The sequence below is a fragment of the Sitophilus oryzae genome, unplaced genomic scaffold, assembly GCF_002938485.1.
Source record: "Sitophilus oryzae breed Bouriz unplaced genomic scaffold, Soryzae_2.0 scaffold_1318_pilon_pilon, whole genome shotgun sequence".
NCBI lineage: Eukaryota > Metazoa > Arthropoda > Insecta > Coleoptera > Curculionidae > Sitophilus > Sitophilus oryzae.
In genome coordinates this window covers 331,232-355,594 of record NW_022145969.1, presented here as the reverse complement: position 1 = coordinate 355,594, position 24,363 = coordinate 331,232, and the positions used below count along the sequence as shown (strand labels likewise).

At 32.0% G+C, this 24,363-nt stretch overlaps 3 protein-coding genes across 4 annotated transcripts in view; 2 read left to right on the top strand and 1 right to left on the bottom strand.

Annotated features, from left to right (window-relative positions):
- Window positions 1-45: 45 nt before the first annotated feature.
- Window positions 46-10,767, bottom strand: LOC115875036 (neurogenic protein big brain). The gene is made up of 4 exons (XM_030890373.1): window positions 10,349-10,767; window positions 9,458-9,584; window positions 1,265-1,484; window positions 46-1,095 (listed from the first exon to the last, which is right to left on the bottom strand). Exons 1-4 carry the CDS (start codon window positions 10,677-10,679, stop codon window positions 106-108), a joined length of 1,668 nt encoding a protein of 555 aa, XP_030746233.1. The 5' UTR covers window positions 10,680-10,767; the 3' UTR covers window positions 46-105.
- An 898-nt stretch (window positions 10,768-11,665) lies between these two features.
- LOC115875035 (cholinesterase) lies at window positions 11,666-16,657 on the top strand. Of its 2 annotated transcripts, none has more exons than XM_030890372.1 (8): window positions 11,666-12,238; window positions 12,787-13,065; window positions 13,465-13,614; window positions 13,674-14,036; window positions 14,141-14,504; window positions 14,561-15,237; window positions 15,297-15,421; window positions 15,840-16,657. In XM_030890372.1, the coding sequence occupies exons 1-7, from the start codon at window positions 11,942-11,944 to the stop codon at window positions 15,414-15,416; spliced, it is 2,250 nt and encodes a 749-aa protein (XP_030746232.1). In that variant the 5' UTR covers window positions 11,666-11,941; the 3' UTR covers window positions 15,417-15,421; window positions 15,840-16,657. The 2 variants fall into 2 exon arrangements, with proteins under 2 accessions (XP_030746232.1, XP_030746231.1); XM_030890371.1 differs by having other exon boundaries at window positions 11,942-12,238; window positions 15,297-15,412.
- A 781-nt stretch (window positions 16,658-17,438) lies between these two features.
- Window positions 17,439-24,363, top strand: part of LOC115875032 — a 115,897-nt gene continuing 108,972 nt past the window's right edge. The window contains exon 1 of the mRNA XM_030890367.1: window positions 17,439-17,686. Coding sequence (XP_030746227.1) covers window positions 17,622-17,686 — 65 coding nt within the window. The 5' untranslated portion in view covers window positions 17,439-17,621. The remainder of the gene's footprint in view (window positions 17,687-24,363) is intronic.

Here is a 24,363-nt window from a genome sequence, read left to right as displayed (position 1 = left end):
TCCAAGAGGAAAAGAAGAAAAATAATGTTAAATGAAAATATTATATTTATCAAAAAATGTGATAAATAAGGTATTTTTGTTTCCCTTCCCGAAAATCATAACAAATTAATACTGTGGATTTGGCGAATGCTGATGATGATATGAAGCGTTCGAGTTGCTAGTTAAAATTTGGCTGTTCTGGGACGACCTAGGTACTTGTGTATTTCCACCAACAACACTTCTCCCCTCCGGATACTGACTCCCGTTTTGCTTTTGCTGTACACTTCTAGCTTGCGAACCTAACATAGCGTAAACTGATTCCGGCCTTCTAGTCCTTTGAGGAGGATTATTCTCACTGCTGTCCGAACTAGAAGCAGGATTATTTCTTGTACCATACGCGCTTTCCGTGGGAGCATAGTTATCCCTCCGCGGCCTCTCATTTGTTGAGTAATCCCTGTTCTGCCTCTCCGAAGTTCCGTAGTTGTCGGTTCTCGAAGTACTAGTACCAGGAGTAATGCCACGGGCAATGTACTTATCCGATCTTTGTTGCATTTGGTTATGCACATTTTGATTTTGCAAATGGTTTTGCTGGTTCAAGCGCATGGGATAAAGAGATTGCGCAGGCACCAAGGGACCAGGCTTGGGCAGAAGTTCCTTGTTAACTGCTGTGTTAGATTTAGTGTAAACCGACTGAGACCTATTCAAATTAGCCCTGGTTAAGGGTGGGCTTCTGCATAAGGACTTTGTACCCCCATATATGGACTCAACCCTTTCTAGTCTAGCTGGGGGTGCGGAAAACAAACTAGCACAATAATTAGTTCTCGCTTCAATGCCAGTAGCAGATCTATATGTGTTGTATGTTGAACCATGGAATTTAGGTATATGGGGTTTGTCCAAGTCATCATAATTTAACTCATCATCAGAAGGAATGCTTGAAGTCTCATCTTCGCGTGGCTGTTTTACTTTTTTCACGCGATTTGGATTAAAGATGTACTCGAAACATAGCCCGGACGCGATTCCACCACAAATTGGTCCTAGCCAGTCAACCCAGTGTGCTTCCCATTTGTTAAGCACAAACGATGGGCCTAGAGCTCGTGCAGGGTTCAAATATGGCATCTGAAACAAACCATATTTTTTTCTTTGATTGATCACTCACAACAAAAAAATAAACAAATAAAACTATAGAAACCCGTTTTAAGGCAGCTATTTGAAATTTCGTGCATCTATCTAAGTATATACTTTACTACTTAATACTACATATAATGTAAAAAACAGATATACTCACAAAAACAAAGGAGCAGGCGCAATAAGCAGCGCCAATTGTAAGAGCTCCACTGCCTGTGTATTTGCGATACGTGTCCATTGCAATAAAGTAGCTGAATACGACTAGAAAAGTGAGTGTAAACTCAATGCCAAACCGTTCCAAGGACGTAAAGATATTTGTTGGATGTCCAATTGCCGATGAGAGATTGTCCTGGTAACTATGGTATCCTGGAACGGTAACCCTGCAAAAAAATTTTAAATAAATATTTAAAAATTGCATTTTCAAATAACTCAAAAATAAAAATAGATGTACAAGAGCATGTTCTGATTAAAACTAAGGAAAACTCTGAATTGAGAGGGTGAAAAAACGCTTATCGGTTTTCGATGAACTGAAAAATCGGCAACTAATCTAGAATTAGTTTTTTATGATCGGTCAATGACAAGACAGAACGCCACAATTACACCCCAATAGGAGTTAAGCGAGGGTAATGTACGAGAGTACAAATAACCAAACGAAAAACTCGCTTTCAATGGGCATATCATATGCGAACAAGTGCGCTTTAATGATTTAAAGGGCCCGTTTTGCCCTTTAAAGCAGGGGGGTTGTAAAGTGCTTGCGGTTGTGCGTATATACGTTTTAATAACCTTTATTTTTCATGTCCCGCTTAAAACTTGATTAGCAAGAATTCCCTCCAATTTCACTCAGAATATAGACATTTAATTTCTTTTTTCAAATGTGTTTTATCTGCCGGTTAAAATCAGCCCACTACTTCTTAAATAACTCGACAACCAACAAGTGTTTCAAATAAAAATCTACGTTTAAAGGACAACACATGTTTATGGAGCCATCGTTGGGTGTCTTATTAATTCCTTATGGCATACATCTGCTGAAATTTGATATTGCCCTAACGTACGTAATGGATTTTTTTTTTAAAGTTCAGTGTATATATTTTCTTGTTCAGCGAAAAGTTGATGGTAATAAGTTTGAAAAAAAATGGAAATAGACTGCTGTGTATTTATAGAAAAATTAGTTTGCAAGTCAATTTGTGTTGCATAATTAAACAAACAACAATATGCACCTCCTATTGTTCATAACAGTACTGCATAAGTATTAAAACAATGAAGATGTTGATTAAAACGGCGTTAGTTCTCGTATTTCTATCTGGTACAGAATGTTTCACTCCAAACTGTGTTCCAACCAATCAATTTAAATTTTATGCTTTTCCTGTAGAGGGATGTTCCGAGAGTTACCTTAATATGTGCCATTTTTCCGAAATGGGATATTTCCAAAGCAAGGGAAATCCAACTCTAGTGAAAATTCTAGAAACTGAACTGTTACCGACCTGTGCATTTTATAATTCGCCCAGTTTAAAACATATATATGGAGTAAAAAGTGATATAAAAGTGCTGGCCCAAGCGTCATTCTTTAACTTGCCAAACTTAACAAGTATCAATTTGGCTTTCAACCACATCACCGAGGTTAGAGATCAGACTTTTAAAAACGTATCTGCAGAAATTTTGGACTTGAGCTGGAACGAAATTATTTTTATAGATAAGGATGCGTTTAAAGAATTATATAATTTAAAACACTTGAACCTGAGCAGGAACTCTTTAACGACTGTTCCACTGAATTACTTGTCGATGACGATAGAGAGTTTAAACCTGGCCCACAATTTGTTATCGAGAATTGCTATAAATTCTAACAGATTTCTTAACTTATCTCGCGTCAATTTCAGCAACAACAAAATAGGAAACTTGGCCATCTCGTTTTCATATCCTTTGAAAGAAATTGATCTTACAAGCAACCTTCTTGAAGACTTGGATTATGTAGAAATATTTTCTGTGGAAACGTTCAAACTTGGCTCGAATGGATTTACAGTAGTACCCAGGTACATCGAAAATATTAATGCTAAGAAACTGCACATTTATCCCAATCCCTGGAAATGTGACGAACTGAATAAACTCTGGGAGTTAATGAGAACATTGAATTATAAAATAGGGTCTGCCACAAGTACGTCCAAAACAGCAGCAGTGTGTGCTAACGTGGGTAAAAGACCAACAACCTCTATTCGTGACGCGCCTTGTGAGGATGACAAGGATTGTCCCCTGGATATGGCTTGCAGAACTGGAAAGTGTTTGAATCCTTGTTTAACATTTTGCGACAAAAGTAGCATTTGTACGGCAGAAAATCATAAGTTTACTTGCTCTTGCCCTAAAGGATTGTTAACTAGTCCTTTAGATTTAACATTTTCATGCCAAAATGTAAAATGCTACACGAAAAGAGACTGTCCTGAAGGTGGATCTTGTTATAACAACGAATGTATATTTATTGCTCATAGTGAAACAGGCGAGAGTGTAATACCAAGTGGCCCTAAAGACAGCATAGCTCACAGTCAAGATATTAAACCTTGGTGGTTCGATGATATACCGAAATTCTCACCTTGAATCAGTAATAAGGAAGGAAAATACTTTTGGAGTTATTTAAAATACTTATTAAACAATTTCATGTTATTAAGAAAATAACTATTAAAATATAATATATGAATTAATTTAATTTCTATAATTAAAAGAAAACCTTTTGAAACCAAAATATTTTTTTCACACCTTAATCATTATTGTTCTAAGCAATTCTGTTCAATACTTTCGACTTTTCAGAGTAATAGAAAAGAACAAAAAAATCCAATATATGAAATTCATGTTTAATATTTATTTAGAAACACCTATTAGAGTAGGTACATACATAACAATAATGTTATAATTTCGTTTAAAATAGTGAAAAAGTGCATTGATTTTTTTTTGCATTATAAAGTTTTGCTTGAAACATTTATAATATTTTCCATAACACAATTAGACTAAAAAAAGACTAAGAAATAAACTATATTTTAATAAAAAAACTGTATTTTACTACTTGATTAATTTTGAGGTGACTTAATAATTCGTTCAACATTATATGCCTTGAATTATTATTAACCCTGGGTAAAAACTTTATCTAAATTTCTCACCCTAGAGTGGGAATAGGGCACGTGTCGCATATGTCCGAGAGTCTGATTGTCAAGGGATTACTTTTAAATCGATCCGCCCTAAATGCAGTAACCTTACAGTATCGTGAGAAAATCAATGGAGGGAGATACAGTTTAAATTGCTTAATGAACCTATTCCTTACGACTATATCCCATTTTCGAGACTTAATACAAGCTGAAATATTTCAGTACTTCAACATTTTGAGCAAAAGTACCACACAATCCAAAAAAAAACTTAACTTTTATATTTTTTATGTAGACATGAACCTATTCCTTATGACTATGAAGAACATTGATTTTTTATGTAAAGAAATAAGCGTTATAAAAAGATTTTTTAATAAAACCAATGTATTCAAACCCTTAAATGTTTATATAATCTAAATCTACATAAAATTTCCTATAAATCTCGGAACTTCCAGATTTTTACAGCTATGTTTACTATTTTTCCAAGAGCCTTGAATTTCAAAAACTATACGTTACGGCATAGGCCAGATCTTTTACTAAAGATAAAATCTCTAAATAAACATGTACAGACGTACTTACATGCTTAGGGGATTCAGAAAAAAATTCTCTACAAAACACATTCAGAAAAACCACTTCACTACAAGTTTTTCCGAGAAAATAATGAAAATTGCTGGAAATTTTACAAAAAATAAATAAATCGGAAGCCATCTTTACAGATCTGTCGTCCTGATCCACACACCACAGAACAAAAGGCAAATAAACATACCTAAGGCTACGTATAGATTAGTTTTTAACAGTTAAGCACGTTTTACAATAGGTATTATTAAAATTTTGTAATTTTATTGTAAATAAAAAAATACAATATCGTATTAAATATGTTTATTATGTTCCAAAATTATGGAATAATGCTAATTTATGGTCTTACAAGTACATCATTCAAAAGCAAGTGATTTCGAAAACTATACTGGTGGTCTGGTGAAGCAACTAATTGACAAGACAAATAATTTTTCTTAGGCACCTACGCTTCTATGTACTATATGTACTAAAAAGAAGGGACTATAGGGACTCTGTAGGTAACGAAAAACTGATGCATGTGTTGGTGGCAAGTGGTAGAAAAGCCAGGTGGTACATCTTGCACACGTGCGCTGCTTCTCAGATTTTTTTTGTCTTGAAACGCAGTCTACGCGCGACAGGAAAACGAAAAGATCACCCCTGATATAGCTGTCATAATTTTTTTATTTAGACGTCTGCATAAAATAGATTTTTCTTTTTCGAACGAACCAAAAGAACTAAAAAATATATGATAATGAATAAAATTAGTTCATAAATTATTGTAGTATGTTTCTAATTTTATTATAAATTAGAAAAAGAAATGTAATTACTCTTTTTATAAACTGTATATTTCGTGCAATGCATAATTTTCGAACGCTCGGTACATATACCCAAATGAACCACCGCCTATGATAGGGTGTTTATATGAGTAATAAATATTTATTTTATAACTGGCACAACTGTTAGAGAAGTTTTTTATTGGTGAAAGAACAAGTGGCTGAATATATACCGACATACGGAGCCACTTAACAGCGTTGCCAATTTGAAAAAGAATACCGAATTTAACAGGGCGAGTCTTAAATAAGTATATTTCGACCCCAGAAACACGATTATGATTTTTTTTTAAAAATTTGGAATTTTTTTTTAGTTTTTAGTCCAAAAACATAATTTCTTGATAATATGACAACAAAGGTAGTAGATTAAATTTACAAGAAAGAAAACCGAGAAAAGATGCGTTGCTCAAAATTTAAGCAAAAAAAAATTCTTTTGGAAATTTTCAAAGTAAAATAACTCAGTTATTTTGGATTTATTTAAAAAACGGTAAAGAAAAAATATGTTTCTTTTATCGAGGTCTACCAGTCCTGAAAATATTTACCCTTATCTAAGACTCACCCTGTATAGAATAGCTGGTTGATTAAAGTCCAAAAATTGGATGCTTTGTAAAAACGAATGTTAGTAAAGCACAAAAAATATATTTGTATTTTTTTGTTAGGTTAGTGGATATTTCTAATATTTGAACATTATCCCAAATTCTACGTGATTCTAAGGTGATAAAATAAGACATTTGCTTAAAAGGATTTTTTTTTTCTTTTCTACTAATAATTACTATAAAAACAAGTTTTCAATGTTTGAGAGATTAAAAAATTTATCCCAGATTCCAGTTGTTCTTAAAATCAAATTTAAACGATAATTACAATCCTACGTGATTTAAAAATATTTAACAAAAAAAATTACTAAAACTATGCTGAAAAAGTGACTATGTGGCAACACGGTTTAGGCAGCAAGTGGGACCCAAAAAGTGGGACCACCCCCTTTCGTTGGAAAACAATTGGATAGCAGGGCGCAAAAGTGCGACAATAAACAATACAAACCATACAACGGCGTGATTATGGTCGAGGCTGACATGTGACCTTAGGGTGTGAGGTCCCATTTGACGCCTTTTTTATTTATTAGCCAACTCAGGTCCCTCTATAAACCCCATATCTTTATTCACAAAACTTTCTTTTTTCAGAAATTAAAAGTTAAATCCTAAATATTAATACTAAAATACAATCATTTCACTTAACGTATGATTATTTATTATGGTTTTCCTTTTATGTTATATTCTGCTCGATAATATGGCAACATAGGTATTAGATTAAATTTAAAAGAAAGAAAATCCAAAAAAGATCCAGTGGTTCTCAAAATTTTAGCAAAAAATCTTTTTTTTGCTAAAAAAAGTAAAATAACTCCGTTATTTTGGACTTATTTGAAAAACGAAAAAGAGAAAATATGTTTCTTTTATCGAGATCTACCACTCCTTAAAATACTTGCATTTATTTCTGGGACACCCTGTATATTCGGAATCTACACCTTTTTAGTTACTTACAGGATTTTTATAAAAATCGGTGATATGAAGAAAATCGCCTATTTTCTCAACTATACGCACACAAAAAGTCGAAAAAATTCCCATTTTTTTAGCTATTTCTTACACATTTTCAAATTCCTTAAAAACTTAGTAAACATAGTCACAAAATTATGAAAATTACAGCATTTGCAGGAAATTTTATATAGATTCAGAATATACCTATACGCCTCATGTGTGAAAATTAACAAAATTATTTTCAGAACTCTTAAAAAAATAGTAAAAATGGATGAACTTTTTTGAAAATGTCAGCATTTGTAGTCAAGGTATTAAGTTCGATTATAAGTTTAGTGGATTTAAGCAAAAAGCAAGCATATTATACATCTATTGCGTCTATTGCAACATCTACAATATTGAAAAAGTATCCTAGACAAATATAATACAAAAACGAATTTTGCCGTTGGATCAAGGAATGCCATCTCCCCCGCCGGTCTGAAGGATGCGACCTTAGCAAGCGACAGATGTTCCAAGCATCCTGGGCCCTATTAAAAACCCAAAGGTAAATTATTATCCTCAGGTAGAAGAAGGGCATTTTCTACGGCCTTCTTTTGTTCAATTAAGTTCACGACCGGGTGGATCTCTTCTCGTGCTTACGTTATATCGAAATATTTGTATTTTTATCGGGTAATATTTGAAAAAATAAACAGTTAGGAAACGTTGGCCCGATAAAAGAATATTTAACCGCAACATCTATCGGCAAAATAATCGTTCCATACTTCCTTGGTACGAAGTAAATTAAGTAAATTTATTGTGATAATATTTTCTTAGCCTCCATTAGATAATTTACATTAACGGTACATTTTTAAACGAAATTTTATCAAGTACATTACCCCCAGGAAGGCTTAATATTAAATTTTGTTTATATTTTCTTTATTGTATAATCTCTAGATTAATATACTCCCAGAAATAAGTGCAAATATTTTAACTGGTAGTATAGTTCAATCCCAGAAGCACGCCTATGAGGTTTTTTTTCGCAAAAATTTTTTTTTGAAAATTCGAAATTCTTTTAAAAATTTGTTGGATTTTTTTTAGTTTTTAGTTAAAAAACATAATTTCTTGATAATATGGCAAAATAGGTATTAGATTAAATTTACGAGAAAGAAAATCCAGAAAAAATCCAGTGGTTCTCAAAATTTTAGCAAAAAATATTTTTTTTTGGAAATTTTCAAAGTAAAATAACTCTGTTATTTTGGACTTATTTGAAAAACGATAAAGAGAAAATATGTTTCTTTTATCGAGATCTACCATTCCCTAAAATACTTGCACTTATTTCTGAGTATACAGGGTTACTCAGAGACGTACAAGATACCTCATAAAAGTATCTGAAATACAAGTTACAAGATTAAGTAAGTGCTTTTCTTTAATCCATTCATTAATAACTAGATAGATACAGAAGAATAAAAATGATGCAAATTTTCAGAATGTCTATTTTATTCTACTTTAGGTTTTGTTAATAAAAAAAAAAAAAAATTAAAATTAAAATAATTAAATTAAACGTTAAATAACTTATAGGGAATTTTTTAAGAATCACATCTAATACGGGTATTATATTTGGTCCATATTATGATTGAATGTTGTAAAGAAAAGAATATGCACAGATAATAATTAATAAAAGTATTTTAGCAAACTAAGTATTTTTTTTACAACTAAATACACAATACAAGATGAAATTAAAAAAAGTATTTCAAATATAAGATGAAAATAAGTATTTTGGAATATAATAATATATATCTATATTTCAAGTAATCAAAAAAATGTCAATTCTCTACTTAAAAATAAAAAACAAAACGTGATGAAAACTTGTCTGGCAAAATCTTAAATAAAAATGCCCTTACGAAAAGATCTAACTAAGATTGTGCACGCCACTGTGCGGGTTCAGTATGCGAGGTACCCAAAGGAAGAAAAGAATGTTTTAACAACAGCTGAAATGGGCAGGTGATACCCGACATTTCTTGACAGATGGTTTTAAGGTTTCGGGTTCCATTTTCAAATTACACGATACAAAACACAAATATGTGTCGAAGATTAAATGCAACTATATATATAATTCGTAAGAAATAAAAAAAATTCAAATAACACAACAATGCAAACGAAATCAATAATATCTTGTTTATGTTCTAATCAAGCCTATATCAGTTAAGGACGAATAAATTTACAGTAACAATGGAGAATAGTACGCTTGCACTGGATTTAAATATCATTCAAATATTCAACATGTCCCTTTGTTACATTTAAATTTTCATATTGAATATTAAGAAGGTTTTAAATAACTTACCCGTACAAAAATGCAGCTCCTGCAATTCCACCACCACATTCAGCTAGAATAAACAAACAAGATCTGAGCACAGATATTCTTTTGATTACGCCCATTGCAATGGTAACTGCTGGATTTATATGGGCACCTGAAACAATAGAAACAAATTTTTAATATCATAATTATAATTTAAAATACCGAACTTATTCAGTAATAATGTCAATAAAGAATTTATTGAAAAGAATGCCTAATGTTTTTTTATAGCATACAGGAAGCCAGAAAGTAATTAAGATTAGCCAAGTTATTTTTTTTAATACCTCAGCATTTATTTTGCTACACAGGATTTTTTTTAATAATAATAATAGCAGGGTGTAATAGAAATATCTATTATAATAATTCTAAATAAAATGGTTACAAGAAGAATATGTTACTAATTAAGGTTTTCGGAATAACGACAACAAAAGCCAACAAACAAATGAGAGATAATTAATGAGCTGAATAGCAACACACTGATGAAAATTAAGGTAATTAAGGGATAAATGAAGATGAGTAATTTGTATAATCACAAATAACGACGAGCTAGGCGTCTTAACTCGCAATATTGTTACATAATTATGTACAAACATACAAAAACAGAATAACAATATTAAAAAGCTCAACACAATCAACTGGAATATATTACTTTGGTACAAAAAAATATTAAGAAGAAATTTTCATAAGAAAGTATTCTAAATACCGTTTGAGCCAATGCATTTTAATAAATTATAAACGTAAATAAAAACTGTTTATTAACGACTTATATTGAACTTATATATAGTATATGTTATATGAACGAGGTACTGAATCTGAAATTTGAAAAAAATTGTGTTTAAAAGTTTAATTTGATGAAGTTATTTTTTTTAAAGTGTTTACCTGAAATATTTCCAAAAAATTGCGTCAAAAACATCATTGTTAACCCTGACGACATTGATGTCACCATAAAAATATTGGATGGTGAGGTACTGCCCATCCTGGACGCTGCATTAGCGCCAGAAACGATAAAAACATAAATAAAAGAAGCTAAACATTCCGATATGACCGATTTCCAAAACTCCAAAGTCCTTAGCTCGACACGCACCGCAATTTTTTTCGAAGCCCCCAACTCAGCTAATTTTTCCTTCTTGATAACTTCCAATTTTTCGAACAGCGTTATTATATGAAACTCTATATTTTCCACGTCGAAATTTAAATTATCTTCCGTCATTTTAAATTTCGCGCTAAAAGTAAACTGCGGAAGAGTCGGAGGGTCCTTCGAGTTGAAGGACACAAACTGGAATCATCGGATGGCTCAAATTCAAATTGGAGCGGACAAATGGAACACCACCCCCACCATTAAGTTTCAGCCAATTAGAACGCGATGCGAACATGTGGTCAACTTCGCTGGAACGTGTTCTCAAAAGCTCAGCTTCAAGCACCCAAGTTCATACGGGCTCTCTTTCTATTTTGGATAGGCTGAGGGAGACAAAACGATAAGTGTGGTGTCGATTCAAAGCGCATCGTTAACTGGAAGGAATGTGAGCTTTATTTCTTTTTTTTTGGCATTATTACAGTTGGTTTAAAGATGACAGATTTGCGACACATGCAGTAGATTGCATATTTCGCCGAAGCAAGGTCAGCAACAGTTGCTTTTTTTGCTAAATAGATATTCTTTTTTCTTCTTAAAATAATATGAAATTAATATAAATAAAAAAAAACTATGTTATAAATATTAATTTTATCAAAATTTACAAGAATTTATAAAAAAACGATGCAAAATGTATGCATGCGGTTTTCACAACCCAAATCATTTTGTGTATAAAATTAAATTAATATTATAACTAATAAAACTATTAAACAAAATATAGTAATAAATAAGCTCTATTAGGAAATATACAACCCTACACCTTATTTTAAACGAAATTTATAATTTTATTTTGTTTGGTTTGTTATTTAATTTTATTTTTTTTTAATAATGGAATAAAAATTTATTCCAGTTATCAGAAACAATTCAGGCTTGCAATAAAAATGTTCCTACTTGATAAAAACAAGTTATTTTCGGAAAAGCTTGCATTTTACAGAGTACCTAAAAAGAACGGCTCATTAAACGTCTTATAAATGAAACATTGATTAAGAGAAATTAAGATTAACAAGATAGGTCATTGGTTAGGCTGACATTAGTCAGAAGTTCTCCGAGCTTAATAATATTTATTTATCCTGATAAGAACAAAGATAATTTTTCTCTATATCAGAAAAGTGTGTCATATCCTATCAGTATTTTTGTCTACCTGTAATACAATAAATACTTTTTAATATAGTAATTTCACTTGATGGGTGTGGTATTAAGATGACTAACAAAACAAAAGTGTATTGCGTTTGCGTTTAGTCTACAGTACCTCGTGGTAAAGCGAAGAAACCCATGGCTTTAAAGGTGGGCTTTTTCACCTGAAGTGACGTCAGCCAGGTAAACGAAACCATAGACGATCGAAAATGGCGCCGACAAGACAACAACAGATCGAACTGATTTTATTATTAGTGATAGTGTTTGTTAGTGACATAATATTGGCTCAGTACGACGAGTATGGGGGGTACAGGCCAAAAACTTACCAAACAAATCAGCAAAGTTATTATAGTGGATCACAATATAATATTCCCAACCCAGGGGATAAAGATTACAGGACATTTGTTTATAAAGGCCGAAGATATGGCCAGCAGAATAATTATTACTACGGGGTGCCAGGCGATCCTAGAATAAGAGGCCAAGACGAAAGATTCTCTTACGATAGAGTAAGTACTTTTATACATCACAAAGAAGATATTGGGTATTTAATGTTTGTATTGACAACGGTGAATTTTGAGAACTTATTTAAATGCCAAAATTGCCGTTAGAATCATAATGAAAAAAAGTCATGAAAGAAACAGCGTTCAAACTAACAAATACAATACTTTTTACTTTATTTGTAGGCATATATAGCTAATGAATTTAAAACGAGAAAGTTACTTGGTAATATTTAAAAGATCTAAATTTGCATTTTTGTTATTGTTCTTTTAATTTTTTTATTTCGAAATAAAGAGAAACAATACACACTCAGTATGTTTACTTGAGCATTTATAACATTAATATTTATATGTTCATTGTCGGTAAGTATGATAGGATGTGAATAATAAATTTAACGAATATTTTATGATGAAGGGATAATTTTCAAGCCAAAACTAAAGCAGAATGTAATGGGCAATGTTTGAAAAAATTACAGAGATAATATTGTTTTCAACATAAAAGGCCAAGCATTGGTATTATCAGTAAATTTAAGATAAAAATGAGTTTTTCTTTAAAGCAAGGAAACGCTGAACCTATCCTTCCTGGCATTCTTGGAGGATGGCGCGAAGACCTCCAAGGCAAACGACGCGAACAAACCAAAGAACTACAAAGGGACATTTTTGTAAAAACGACCTACGGAGATGTCCAAGGTTTCCAAGTCTATCTCTTTGATAACCCTGATCCAGACTCCCTATATCGCCCAGGATCGGAATTCATCGAAAGACAAATGGGTGTAACCAGCGTGTTTTTGGGAATACCCTATGCACAAGCTCCCATCAACGAAGGACGATTTAAGGTAAGCATCTTCATTATTTTTTATATTTGCCAAAAAATAAAAAAATATATAACATGACTAGCGCCACCTAGCGATGAAAAGCTGTAGCCGCCTGTGGTCGTGGAGCTTTTTAAATATAGTATTCGTGCTTTACTTTTGTTTACTCACAGCTATTGCAGACTAGAGGGATATAAAAAAACTTTATGTGGTCAGAGGTCAGAGCATTTTCGAATTTTCAGCATATGTAGGAAATATAATGAAAATATGCTGGAAATGGGTTCTAAATATGGTTCTAAAACTTTATATAAATATACTACTAACAAACTTATTAATATCATCAGAAAGCTTCAAGACAATTTGATTTTTAACTAATATATCTTGCCAATCTAATTTCAATACAATATTTTCTAAATATTCAAGCCACCAAGACTACACAGAGGTTTTCAAATTGTTCAGGCTGTTGATTTTGGTCCGGCCTGTCCCCAACCAGCCAGATACACAGGGACTAACTCTGGAATCCGTGACATGGATGAGGATTGTCTTTACTTAAACATCTTCTCCCCAAATGTGGTAAGTTCTAACTAAATGTCTTACTAATTTACGAGTTCTTAAGAATGTATTTTTTTTAGAATGAAGGTGCAGGTCAAAAATATCCAGTTATGGTTTATATCCACGGTGGAGACTTCATCCATGGAGCGTCCAACACATTTCCAGGGCATATCATGGCGACGTTTTTTAATGTTATAGTTGTCACGTTCAACTATCGGTTAGGAGCTTTAGGTTTCCTCAGCACCGGCGATATAAACTCACCGGGAAACTACGGAATTCTGGATCAAGTTATGGCATTGCAGTGGGTGTATGATAATGCAGCGAAATTCAATGGAGACCGAGAAAGCATCACGTTATTTGGTCCAGGAGCAGGTGCGGCTTCTGCTGGATTGCTGATGGTAGCGCCCCAAACCAGAAACATCGTCACCAAAGTCATAGCTCAAGTAATAATAACTATTTCATATAAAACATTATCTGATTCTCTAACCTCTGTGTTTATAACAGTATCTGATGGTAGATTTCTTGTCAACTATTTCTTTTTTTCCAGAGTGGATCGGCTGTGGCTGACTGGTCAATGATCTTCGACCGTTATAGAGCTCAAAACACGAGTAGAGTATTCGGAAGACAAATGGGCTGCAGCATTGAGTCCTCTTGGCGTTTAATCAACTGTTTAAGAAACTCAAGAAGCGCCTTTGAAATAGGAAATGCAGAATTTCCCCCGGAAGTAGGTATTTTTCCATGGTCGCCGGTGATGGAAATGAATTTGTCCATGCCGTACTATGAAGGATGGTACGAAAAGGATTGGCATTTCATAGATGAAAGCGCCGAGAGTTTGATAAGGAAGCGTATGTTTAATAGTGGGCTGAGATATATGACGAGCGTCACTTTGCAGGAAGCTGCAACATTCATAAGTTAGCCTACAGTATAAGAAACGTTACATGATTAATTATTTACTATACCATTTTAGCAACCAACCGAAGTCTAGCACCTACATATGAAATTGACCAAGGGTTCTTTGATCAAAAAGTCTGGGAATTAGTTTTACGATATAACTATACATTAAATCCTAATGGAACATTCGACGCGATCAAGTATATGTACACTTACTGGCCTGACCCTCACAATGTTACTATGATCAGGGAAAAGTACATTCAGCTTCTTTCAGATTTCCTTTATACCGCACCAAATGACAAAATGATTAAGTTACTGGTGGAACAAAATGTCCCTGTATACATGTACGTCTTAAATACCACAATAGAATCGTTCAACCTACCCGAATGGCAGAAAGTGCCACATGACATCGAACACTATTTACTGTGTGGTGCTCCATTCCTAGATGTGGAAATGCTTCCTACTAATGAACGATTCACCAGAGATCGATGGACTAATAACGACAGAAATATGAGCTATTTCTTCATGAAGGCCTACACTGATTTCGCCAGGTATGGCAACCCATCTTACACGCAGATATTAGGGCTACATTTTGAAGAATGCAAAAATGGGCAGTTAAAATATCTGAATCTGAATACAACATACAATTCTTCAATAATGTGGAACTTCAGACAAACGGAATCGGCATTTTGGACCATGTACATTCCTCGAGTCGTTGGGCATTTAGTTCCTACATATCCACCTACTACTGAGGTATATATCATAAAAAATTAAGTTTAAATCAAAAAATATGTAATAAACTTTGTTTTTAGTTCTGGTGGGAACCTCGAACACCGCTGCAAATAGCATTTTGGAGCATTTGTGTATTTTGTTTGCTGCTAATTGTGTTATTAGTGCTTTGCTGTATGTTATGGAGAAACGCAAAGAGGTAAGAAAGGTAAAGGAAACTTTTAAGAATTATTTTGGATTCGTAGTTTCCTAACAATAGAAATATATGATATCATTACTAACCTTTAGTATGTAGTAGAATCTAAATGTAGTAAGCAGTAGAGGGAATCTATGTTTCTTTACTACGAAAGCGCAGAGTTGCCATCGCAACACTGAAAAATATTTTCAGAAAAATTTACACTTTTTCTGTAAATTTACACATTTCCAAAGAAATCTCAAATTACACAAAAAAACTGTAAATTTACAGAAAATGTGTAAATTTACAGAAAAAGTGTAAATTTAGAATATACCGAAAAACTTTACAGAAAAACTGTAAATTTTGTTAAACTATTTTTCAACGTTGGTATGGCCAGCTCTACGCTTTCGTACTTTACCCCGAAGTTAATGAAAGATATATATTTTTTTAGGTCTTCAGATCGTTACTACAACAACACGTTTCTGTACCCATCAGACACAGAAAACGATGATGGTATTGAAAACACACGGTCAACAGAAATGTACCAAGAAAAATACGTTCCTCCAGCAAGGACCAATAGTGCCTCATCATTCCAAACTGTTTCTTTAAAAGAATTACAAAGCTTTGTGTCACACAGTCCCAATGGAGAACGCAAATTACCAAGAAAGTCAACGCCAGTACTTGAACAGCGAAACAGAACAAAATCTCAATCGACTTTATCACAGGGAGTGCCACAAACCGATGTTTGAGACATTTTTGGAAGAACAAAAACGACTTAAGTGCCAAACTAATTTATCTCTGCTAATTCTGTAAACCACTGTGTTCTGTGGCAACATTTTCTGTAAACAGTGGCATATTCAGAACGTTAGCTGGAAAAGGAATATTTCTGATGTATATATTTTGATTAGAATGGACAATATATCCTTTTACAAGGTACCAAAGAAGCTATATTAAATAGAAACACCTTAAAACACTTTTTGAAAGTGGATTCTGGTAAAGGATTATTTTGGTAATTAAAACATATTGAAAATACGTTTTCTGGATATGCCTCATCCATGAAATGTTAGTCAAGTATCATGACCGTCCCTGTATATTTTAAAAACCTGTTAGTACTAAGATTTTTATATACCTGTATATAAAGTTATATTTTTGATGAGAGCTTGTTATAAAATAACAACTGCTACCAAAGAAAATTAAAACAAAAACATTTTGCACTATATATTTAACACAAATATCATTGTATAGATCTCAATAAAGTAATCTTTTTTTAAACTGTGTATATTTTTGAATAATGTGTTTGATAAAAACATTTAATAAATGAATGGGAAATCAAATAGCAACAGGGATCAAAGGCTTAGATGCTATTTGTAATTTATGATCTATGAAAAGGCGTACGGAAATAGAGATTGATAGTAAAGAGATTTTTCAATAAATTGTACACAATATTTCGTCGTAAAGACTTCATAAATAAGGCTTTTATTATCTTTCTAAAAGAAAACTACTTGCATCAACAACTATAAAATTAAATAATCATTCAGAAAGACCTATAAAATTATAATGATTCAATAGTATGTTTATAGAACATTACTTGAAGGACTTTAATAATGTTGAATTTCACAAAAATCCTTTTTATATAAATAAAGTTATTATTAAAATATTCTTCTGCAAAAATGAATATAAACGTGGTCATGAAAATTTAAATTCAATGAAAATAAGAACGTTATTGTAGTTATCAGGATTAATAGATAATATATTTATTCGTTTTTCTTTTACTATTAAAAAAATATTAAAAATAGGAATATGGCTTAAAAAATCTTTTGAGAAAAAGTTATTGAAATTATTAAATACAAAGTAGGTAGAACGTATATAAATTTAATAACAGCAAAAATATAAAATGGTGGATATATGTATGTATTAATTTTATAGACTTTGAATGAAGTAATAATTGTAAAAAGTATAAAATATTAATGGCACTTGCCCCTTTCTTTGGCATTACGAAAGTTAGAGCGACGCGCCTCTTAATGTTATTCAGTACATATTCACAGTTTAATGCATGAGCCACGAGGTACCACTGCAGGTTCCGGCGTTTGATAAGCCACGCGGTACTTTATGAGATTTACGCGCCCATTTCGGTTCTTTCGGTAAAAAAAAAACACTTTTTGCGTAGTGTGTTCGGTTCAAACTTTGCATCAGTGAATTATTTTTTCCCTATACTTTAATTTAGTGTGGAATAATGATTACTTTGTACCGAACTATCAAAGGTACCACTAAAGGTAGAAAGAAGAGAGAAAAAAAAGGGTAAGTCCCAAAATTTTTTTTTTCTTAAAAAATCATATTATATTTTATACTATAGTAAAAATTATTTTATTAATTAAAATATTAATCATATTAACATTCTATTTTTTTTATGTAAACAATACATGGAACTATTAAAACAAACTGTCTTATTTAAAACCACTTGGATAGCAAATATACAGGGTGAGTCTTAAATAAGTGCAAATATTTTTAGGGCTAGTATATTTCGACACCAGAAACACGATTATGAAGTTTTTGGAATTTTTTTTAGTTTTTAATTAAAAAAAACATAATTTCTTGATAATATGGCAACATAAGTAGTAGATTAAATTTACAAGAAAGAAAACCCAGAAAAGATCCAGTGGTTCTCAAAATTTTGAGCAAAAAATCAATAACTCGGTTATTTTGGACTTATTTGAAAAACGGTAAAGAGAAAATATGTTTCTTTTATCGAGATCTACCAGCCCTGAAAATATTTGCACTTATTTAAGACTCACCCTGTATAATTTATTTAATAATTAAGGATATTATACAATCGTAACAATTTGAAAATTTAAAACGAAAATATATTAAACTATGTCTTCTAAAAAATAATATTAATTGTTTGTTAAAAGAAACTGCATTGAAATCCTTAGTAACTGATTTTTTTAAAAAAAAAAAATTTTTTTTGAAAAAAATTATTTTAAAAATTACTGAAAATAAAAAAAAGATCACTGATGTGTTAGGTATTTGGAATCTGGAGATATTAAAAAAAATCCTTTGACCGGGGACGGTGAATAGTGAAAAAGTAAATAAAAGAAGCAGAAGAAGAGGATATTACATTGTCAATCCTATGCTCGCTGGCGATATTAAAATACCGACATTTAAATGTGAAGGTAGCAAAAACATCATCGTAATTTTTATTGCAAATATGCGTTTGGTTCGAGCCTGCTGTAACACACAGCATAAGTAATAAAAATTTATCCTTTGCACACTATTGTTGGTTCAAATAAATACCGATCTGCCTCACAATTATCGTTTCTCTTTTGCAATATAACTTACCGAACATACCCTTAAGGTCTATAAATATTTGTTACCTATATTTAGTCCATAAATTATAGACAGTCGTAAAAAGCAAGAGAACTTTTCGCGCCAATAGCTAGCATTTGTCGGTCACGATATTTCGCACCAATCATAAGGCACTTGTTGAATAATTAAGAGGAACAGCCAGGTCAAATAATTGAATTAGTTTCGTGAGGCTAACTGCACATAATACTGTTATTATTTTATTAGTATGCCGCCTGGTCAGCAAGTGTTCTCAATAAAAACAATATATAAGTATATATATACATCCGTCATGAAACATTTTTCATCGACAATTAAACCGAAAAATTGACGCTTATTTTCTTATATTCCGCACTATTTCTGTCAAACTTTCTTTCCAAGCAATCACCACTATAATTTCCTTTGAATTATAACGATATGTCTTGCATGCACATCCTTGTTTATATAATTTTTCGAATAACTACTTAAAAAAATATTATTTTCGTTTACATAACGCCAGTGAAGAAATTTTTAGTTAACAATTGACAAAAAAATTAAATTTGTCGAAATATAAAAATTCAAATTATATTAGTGCATTCTTGATTCGATGGTGTAGTACTAGTAATAGTACTGGGACTATTTTTGTCTGTTGCTGGTCTAAGTCATCCTAATATCATGGTCTATCAGGTTTGGTCTTTTTCTAGGTCTCTTAATTCCTTGTGGCTATTATGCTGTAATTTTTGTGGTCTATCTATTGTCCGTCCTTCTTGCCAGGTATCCTGCTCATTTCCACTTGAGGGATGTGATTCTGTGGATGACATCTATTACTTGGGTCTTTTGTCGTATCCACTCTATTCTTTTAGGGTCTTTTTTGGTTATTCCCAGTATATTTCGTTCCATTGAGCGTTGTGCGACCTGCAGTTTCCTTATAATGTCCGTTTTAAATGTCCAGGTTTTGCATACATAGGTCATGACTGGTAGTACACATTGGTCGAATGTTTTTTTCTTTAGATAAAGTGGCATTCTAAATTAATTATAATAAACTCAATTCTTCTGTTGACAGTCCTAGCCAACAAAGGACTGAAAAAAGATGGAGAATATCTTAACCATCCCAGATTCGTTGATAACATTGTCATAATTTTGCCAATAGTCCTACAAGCACAAACGAACTAAATACAACCAGCAATAAAGTGGGTCTCAAAATGAAGTTAGAAAAAACTAAATTAATGTACCACGTACCATGATCTGCTAGAGGGAAAAGACATTGTAATAAATAAAACAAGACTGATAAAATCTTTTCTGTTAACTGTTAACAATATATTGTAACAATTTGACCGTATTTATTAACGAAAAAAAAAAATGTAAACATGCCTATGAGCTAACAAAAAAACTATAAGCGGTAAATGCAGCATCATTTAAAAATTAATTCGAAACCCAATTAAGATGAAAACCTATTTAGTAAATCGTTCGCACGATGTATATTAGACAAGTTATGAAACCATAAAGCGATCGAAAGAAGATAGGGTACAAAAAAGGCGTCATCTTTGAATCAGCCACTGTGCGGACGTCCTTTGGAATGCACAGTAGATGTATCATCGAATATACGCATACGCAACACCGTATTTTACAGTTTTATGCAACAAATGACTAAACAAAATTATAATATCTCCCAAGGTTCGATATTTTTGATGAGGATGACTATAAAATTCTTCAGACGGGTGGGCTGTTCGTGCATTTTTAATCATATTATACCGTATGGAACACGTATATATATACAGGGTGTCCCAGGTTGAGCGTGCAGTAGAAGTTTCTAGAGAACTACAACATCTAGCTCGAAGATTTTTTGCACATCATAGTTTCACAACGAGATCTATCGATTAAAAATATTTTTAATATGGCGACATTTCCGGAAATACCGGAAGTTGACAGCAACTTTTTTATTTTAAATAGGTGACCCCATTTTTTATTACATACTTAAATTTTCTGTAAAATTTTATGAATTTTAGTACTAAACACTCTATGTATACCTAACATTGGCCGTTTTTGAGAAAAAAAATATTTAAAATTTTTGAACGAAAAATATGTGTATAGCCATTTTTAACTCTATGGTATAGCCTAAAAGTCAAATTAAGTGATTACCACACCCCTATTTCAAAAATTAAATTGTTCGAATGTCATATAATAATGACAGCAGCTGTCATAGAATTGAGCGATTAAAAAATTATCATAAATCATTTTTTTCAAATGGAAACCCACTTTATTTTATTTCACTAGTGAAAAGGCTTTTCAATTCGTTACTTTTTGACTATGCATGTTCCTATACCTAAAGTAAATCGTTTTAAGTTATTTAAGATTTAGTTTATTAATTTTATTGATTTTATGGAAAGCACTGTTCATTAAAATGTTGTATCCTATGTTATAAGGCTTGTTGCTCTCTACAATTTCCTGTCTCAGAATGTACCGTTTGTGTCCGGGAAGGGTTCATAGTTTCATAGTTGTCGATTTTCGAAAGAAATCAGTACATGTATATTATTTCGTATATTTTTCATTTTATTGATTTTATGGAAAGCACTGTTCATTAAAATGTGATATCCTATGTTATAGGGCTTGTTTCTCTCTACAATTTCCTGTTTCACAATGTACCGTTTGTGTCCGGGAAGGGTTCATAGTTACATAGTTGTCGATTTTCGAAAGAAATCAGTACATGTATATTATTTCGTATATTTTTCATTTTATTGATTTTATGGAAAGCACTGTTCATTAAAATGTTATATCCTATGTTATAGGGCTTGTTTCTCTCTACAATTTCCTGTCTCAGAATGTACCGTTTGTGTCCGGGAAGGGTTCATAGTTTCATAGTTGTCGATTTTCGAAAGAAATCAGTACATGTATATTATTTCGTATATTTTTCATTTTATTGATTTTATGGAAAGCACTGTTCATTAAAATGTTGTATCCTATGTTATAGGGCTTGTTTCTCTCTACAATATCCTGTCTCACAATATCCCGTTTGTGTCCGGGAAGGGTTCATAGTTGCATAGTTGTCGATTTTCGAAAGAAATCAGTACATGTATATTATTTCGTATATTTTTCATTTTATTGATTTTATGGAAAGCACTGTTCATTAAAATGTTGTATCCTATGTTATAGGGCTTGTTTCTCTCTACAATATCCTTGTCTCACAATATCCCGTTTGTGTCCGGGAAGGGTTCATAGTTGCATAGTTGTCGATTTTCGAAAGAAATCAGTACATGTACATTATTTCGTATATTTTTCATTTTATTGATTTTATGGAAAGCACTGTTCATTAAAATGTTGTATCCTATGTTATAGGGCTTGTTTCTCTCTACAATTTCCTGTCTCAGAATGTACCGTTTGTGTCCGGTAAGGGTTCATAGTTGCATAGTTGTCGATTTTCGAAAGAAATCAGTACATGTACATTATTTCGTATATTTTTCATTTTATTGATTTTATGGAAAGCACTGTTCATTAAAATGTTGTATCCTATGTTATAGGGCTTGTTTCTCTCCACAATTTCCTGTCTCAGAATGTACCGTTTGTGTCCGGTAAGGGTTCATAGTTGCATAGTTGTCGATTTTCTAAAGAAATCAGTACATGTACATTATTTCGTATATTTTTCATTTTATTGATTTTATGAAAAGCACTGTTCATTAAAATGTTGTATCCTATGTTATAGGGCTTGTTTCTCTCTACAATTTCCTGTCTCACAATGTACCGTTTGTGTCGGGGAAGGGATCATAATTTCATAGTTGTCGATTTTCGAAAGAAATCAGTTATCGATTAGAAAATATTTTTAATCGTTGTAAAATAATGATGTGCAAAAAATCTCCAATCTAAATATTGTGGTTCTCTAGAAACTTATAGAGTTACACGCTCAGCCTGGGACACCCTGTATATTCGAGCTCATTAAAGAAAGCACAACAATATTCAAACTACAAACCGAATAATTCGACCTGAAAAAAGATCTAGAAAGTTAAATAGCATTGACAGTAACCTTATTAATACGTAAGAATCCAAATGGATTTTAAAACTCTTGTTAATTAGTATTCAAATTGCATGATTTAATATGGACAGGGCTCTATGCTGCGGACGAGGTGTACATATATTCGAAATAAATTTCAACACCGTAGCACAGCGATGTGATTCAACGGCGGACTTAATAATTTATTATATTTGTGATCAAATGTATTGGAAATATGGAAATTAAGTTAAACCTCTACACAACTAATTCGGGTTAAGTATGTCAAGATCATTTGGAGCAAATACCTCATTAAAAATATATCACAGAAAAATTACAAGTTTTATAGTTTTTTATTGTTGTAGTTTCACGCCACTAAAAATTGTCAAAAAATTTGATGCTGTATTTGACGTTATTCTACTCCTTTTATTAACGATGTCTTAAGGTTTAAAATTAACTGTTTTACGTAACGCCATTTAAATGTCTAATAGTATGTTAATAATTCTTAAAAGGAATTTCACATGGACCCCGCCATTTGCGAGGATTCCCAAAGACAAGTAAATATGTTAATAACTGTTACATAACAAAACCCGATGTGCATTATCTTTCATACATCCATATAAATAACCATTCATATTTTTTTAACGCTACACCTTTACTGCAGCAGATGTATTAACTATACAGGGGATTTTCGGTTTGTAATTCGAGCAGGAAATAGCAGCATATTCTGCAGATAAAAATAAGTAAAAAGTTCGTATAAATGTACATATTAGCTTTTTTCGTTTTCCTGTTATTACCGATTCTGAACCGTCCTAGAATTGTGATGCGTATACGCAGAAGGAAATATGAAGACATTATTTCTTTTGCGCATGCGCTGGAGAGTTCTAGGACGATTCAGAATCGATAATAACAGGAAAACGAACAGACCTATTATGTCCTAAAATGATTAGTTCTGGACAGATATACAGAGTGTAGAAGTTTAATTTTTATTTCCATTTTTTCCAAATAACTTCTGAAGTAACGTCAATATTTGGATGAAAATTGGTGTCTCGGAGTTTTTTGACATGAGAAATTTGATTTTTATGTCAATATGACTCCTACTTGTAGAGGGCGCCACCCACCTACATATTTTTAACTGGTTTGAAGAGTAAAAGCTTTTCATCCGTACCTGTATAAAACTACTGAGTACAAAATTTATACATTTACGATTTTTACTTAAAAAATGTCTCTTGGTAAAAATCGCTACAAGTAATGGTTCTCGAGATATTTGAAATCGAAATTATCAATAGCTATCATCATTGACATAAACATGTTGACTAAATAGTTATTAGACTGAAATAATAAATTTGAAATGTTTTTGTGCCAATGGTTCAACAGAAACTATTTTATTAACATTTTTTCGTAGGAAAATTTATGATTAATTTAAAAAAATAAAAATTTCCCAATTTTGCTATTTCAATAAAAACAACCAGTCAACGTGTTTATTTTTTGTCAATAACGACATACGGTATTGACTATTTCCATTCAAAATATCTTGAGAACGGCTGCTCGTAAAGATTTTTACCAAGAGACATTTTTTACGTAAAAAGTCGCGGAAATGTATATTTTTTTACTTAGTAGTTTTATACGGACAAAAAGTTATTACTCTTCAAAGCAGTTAAAACACATGTAAGTGGCG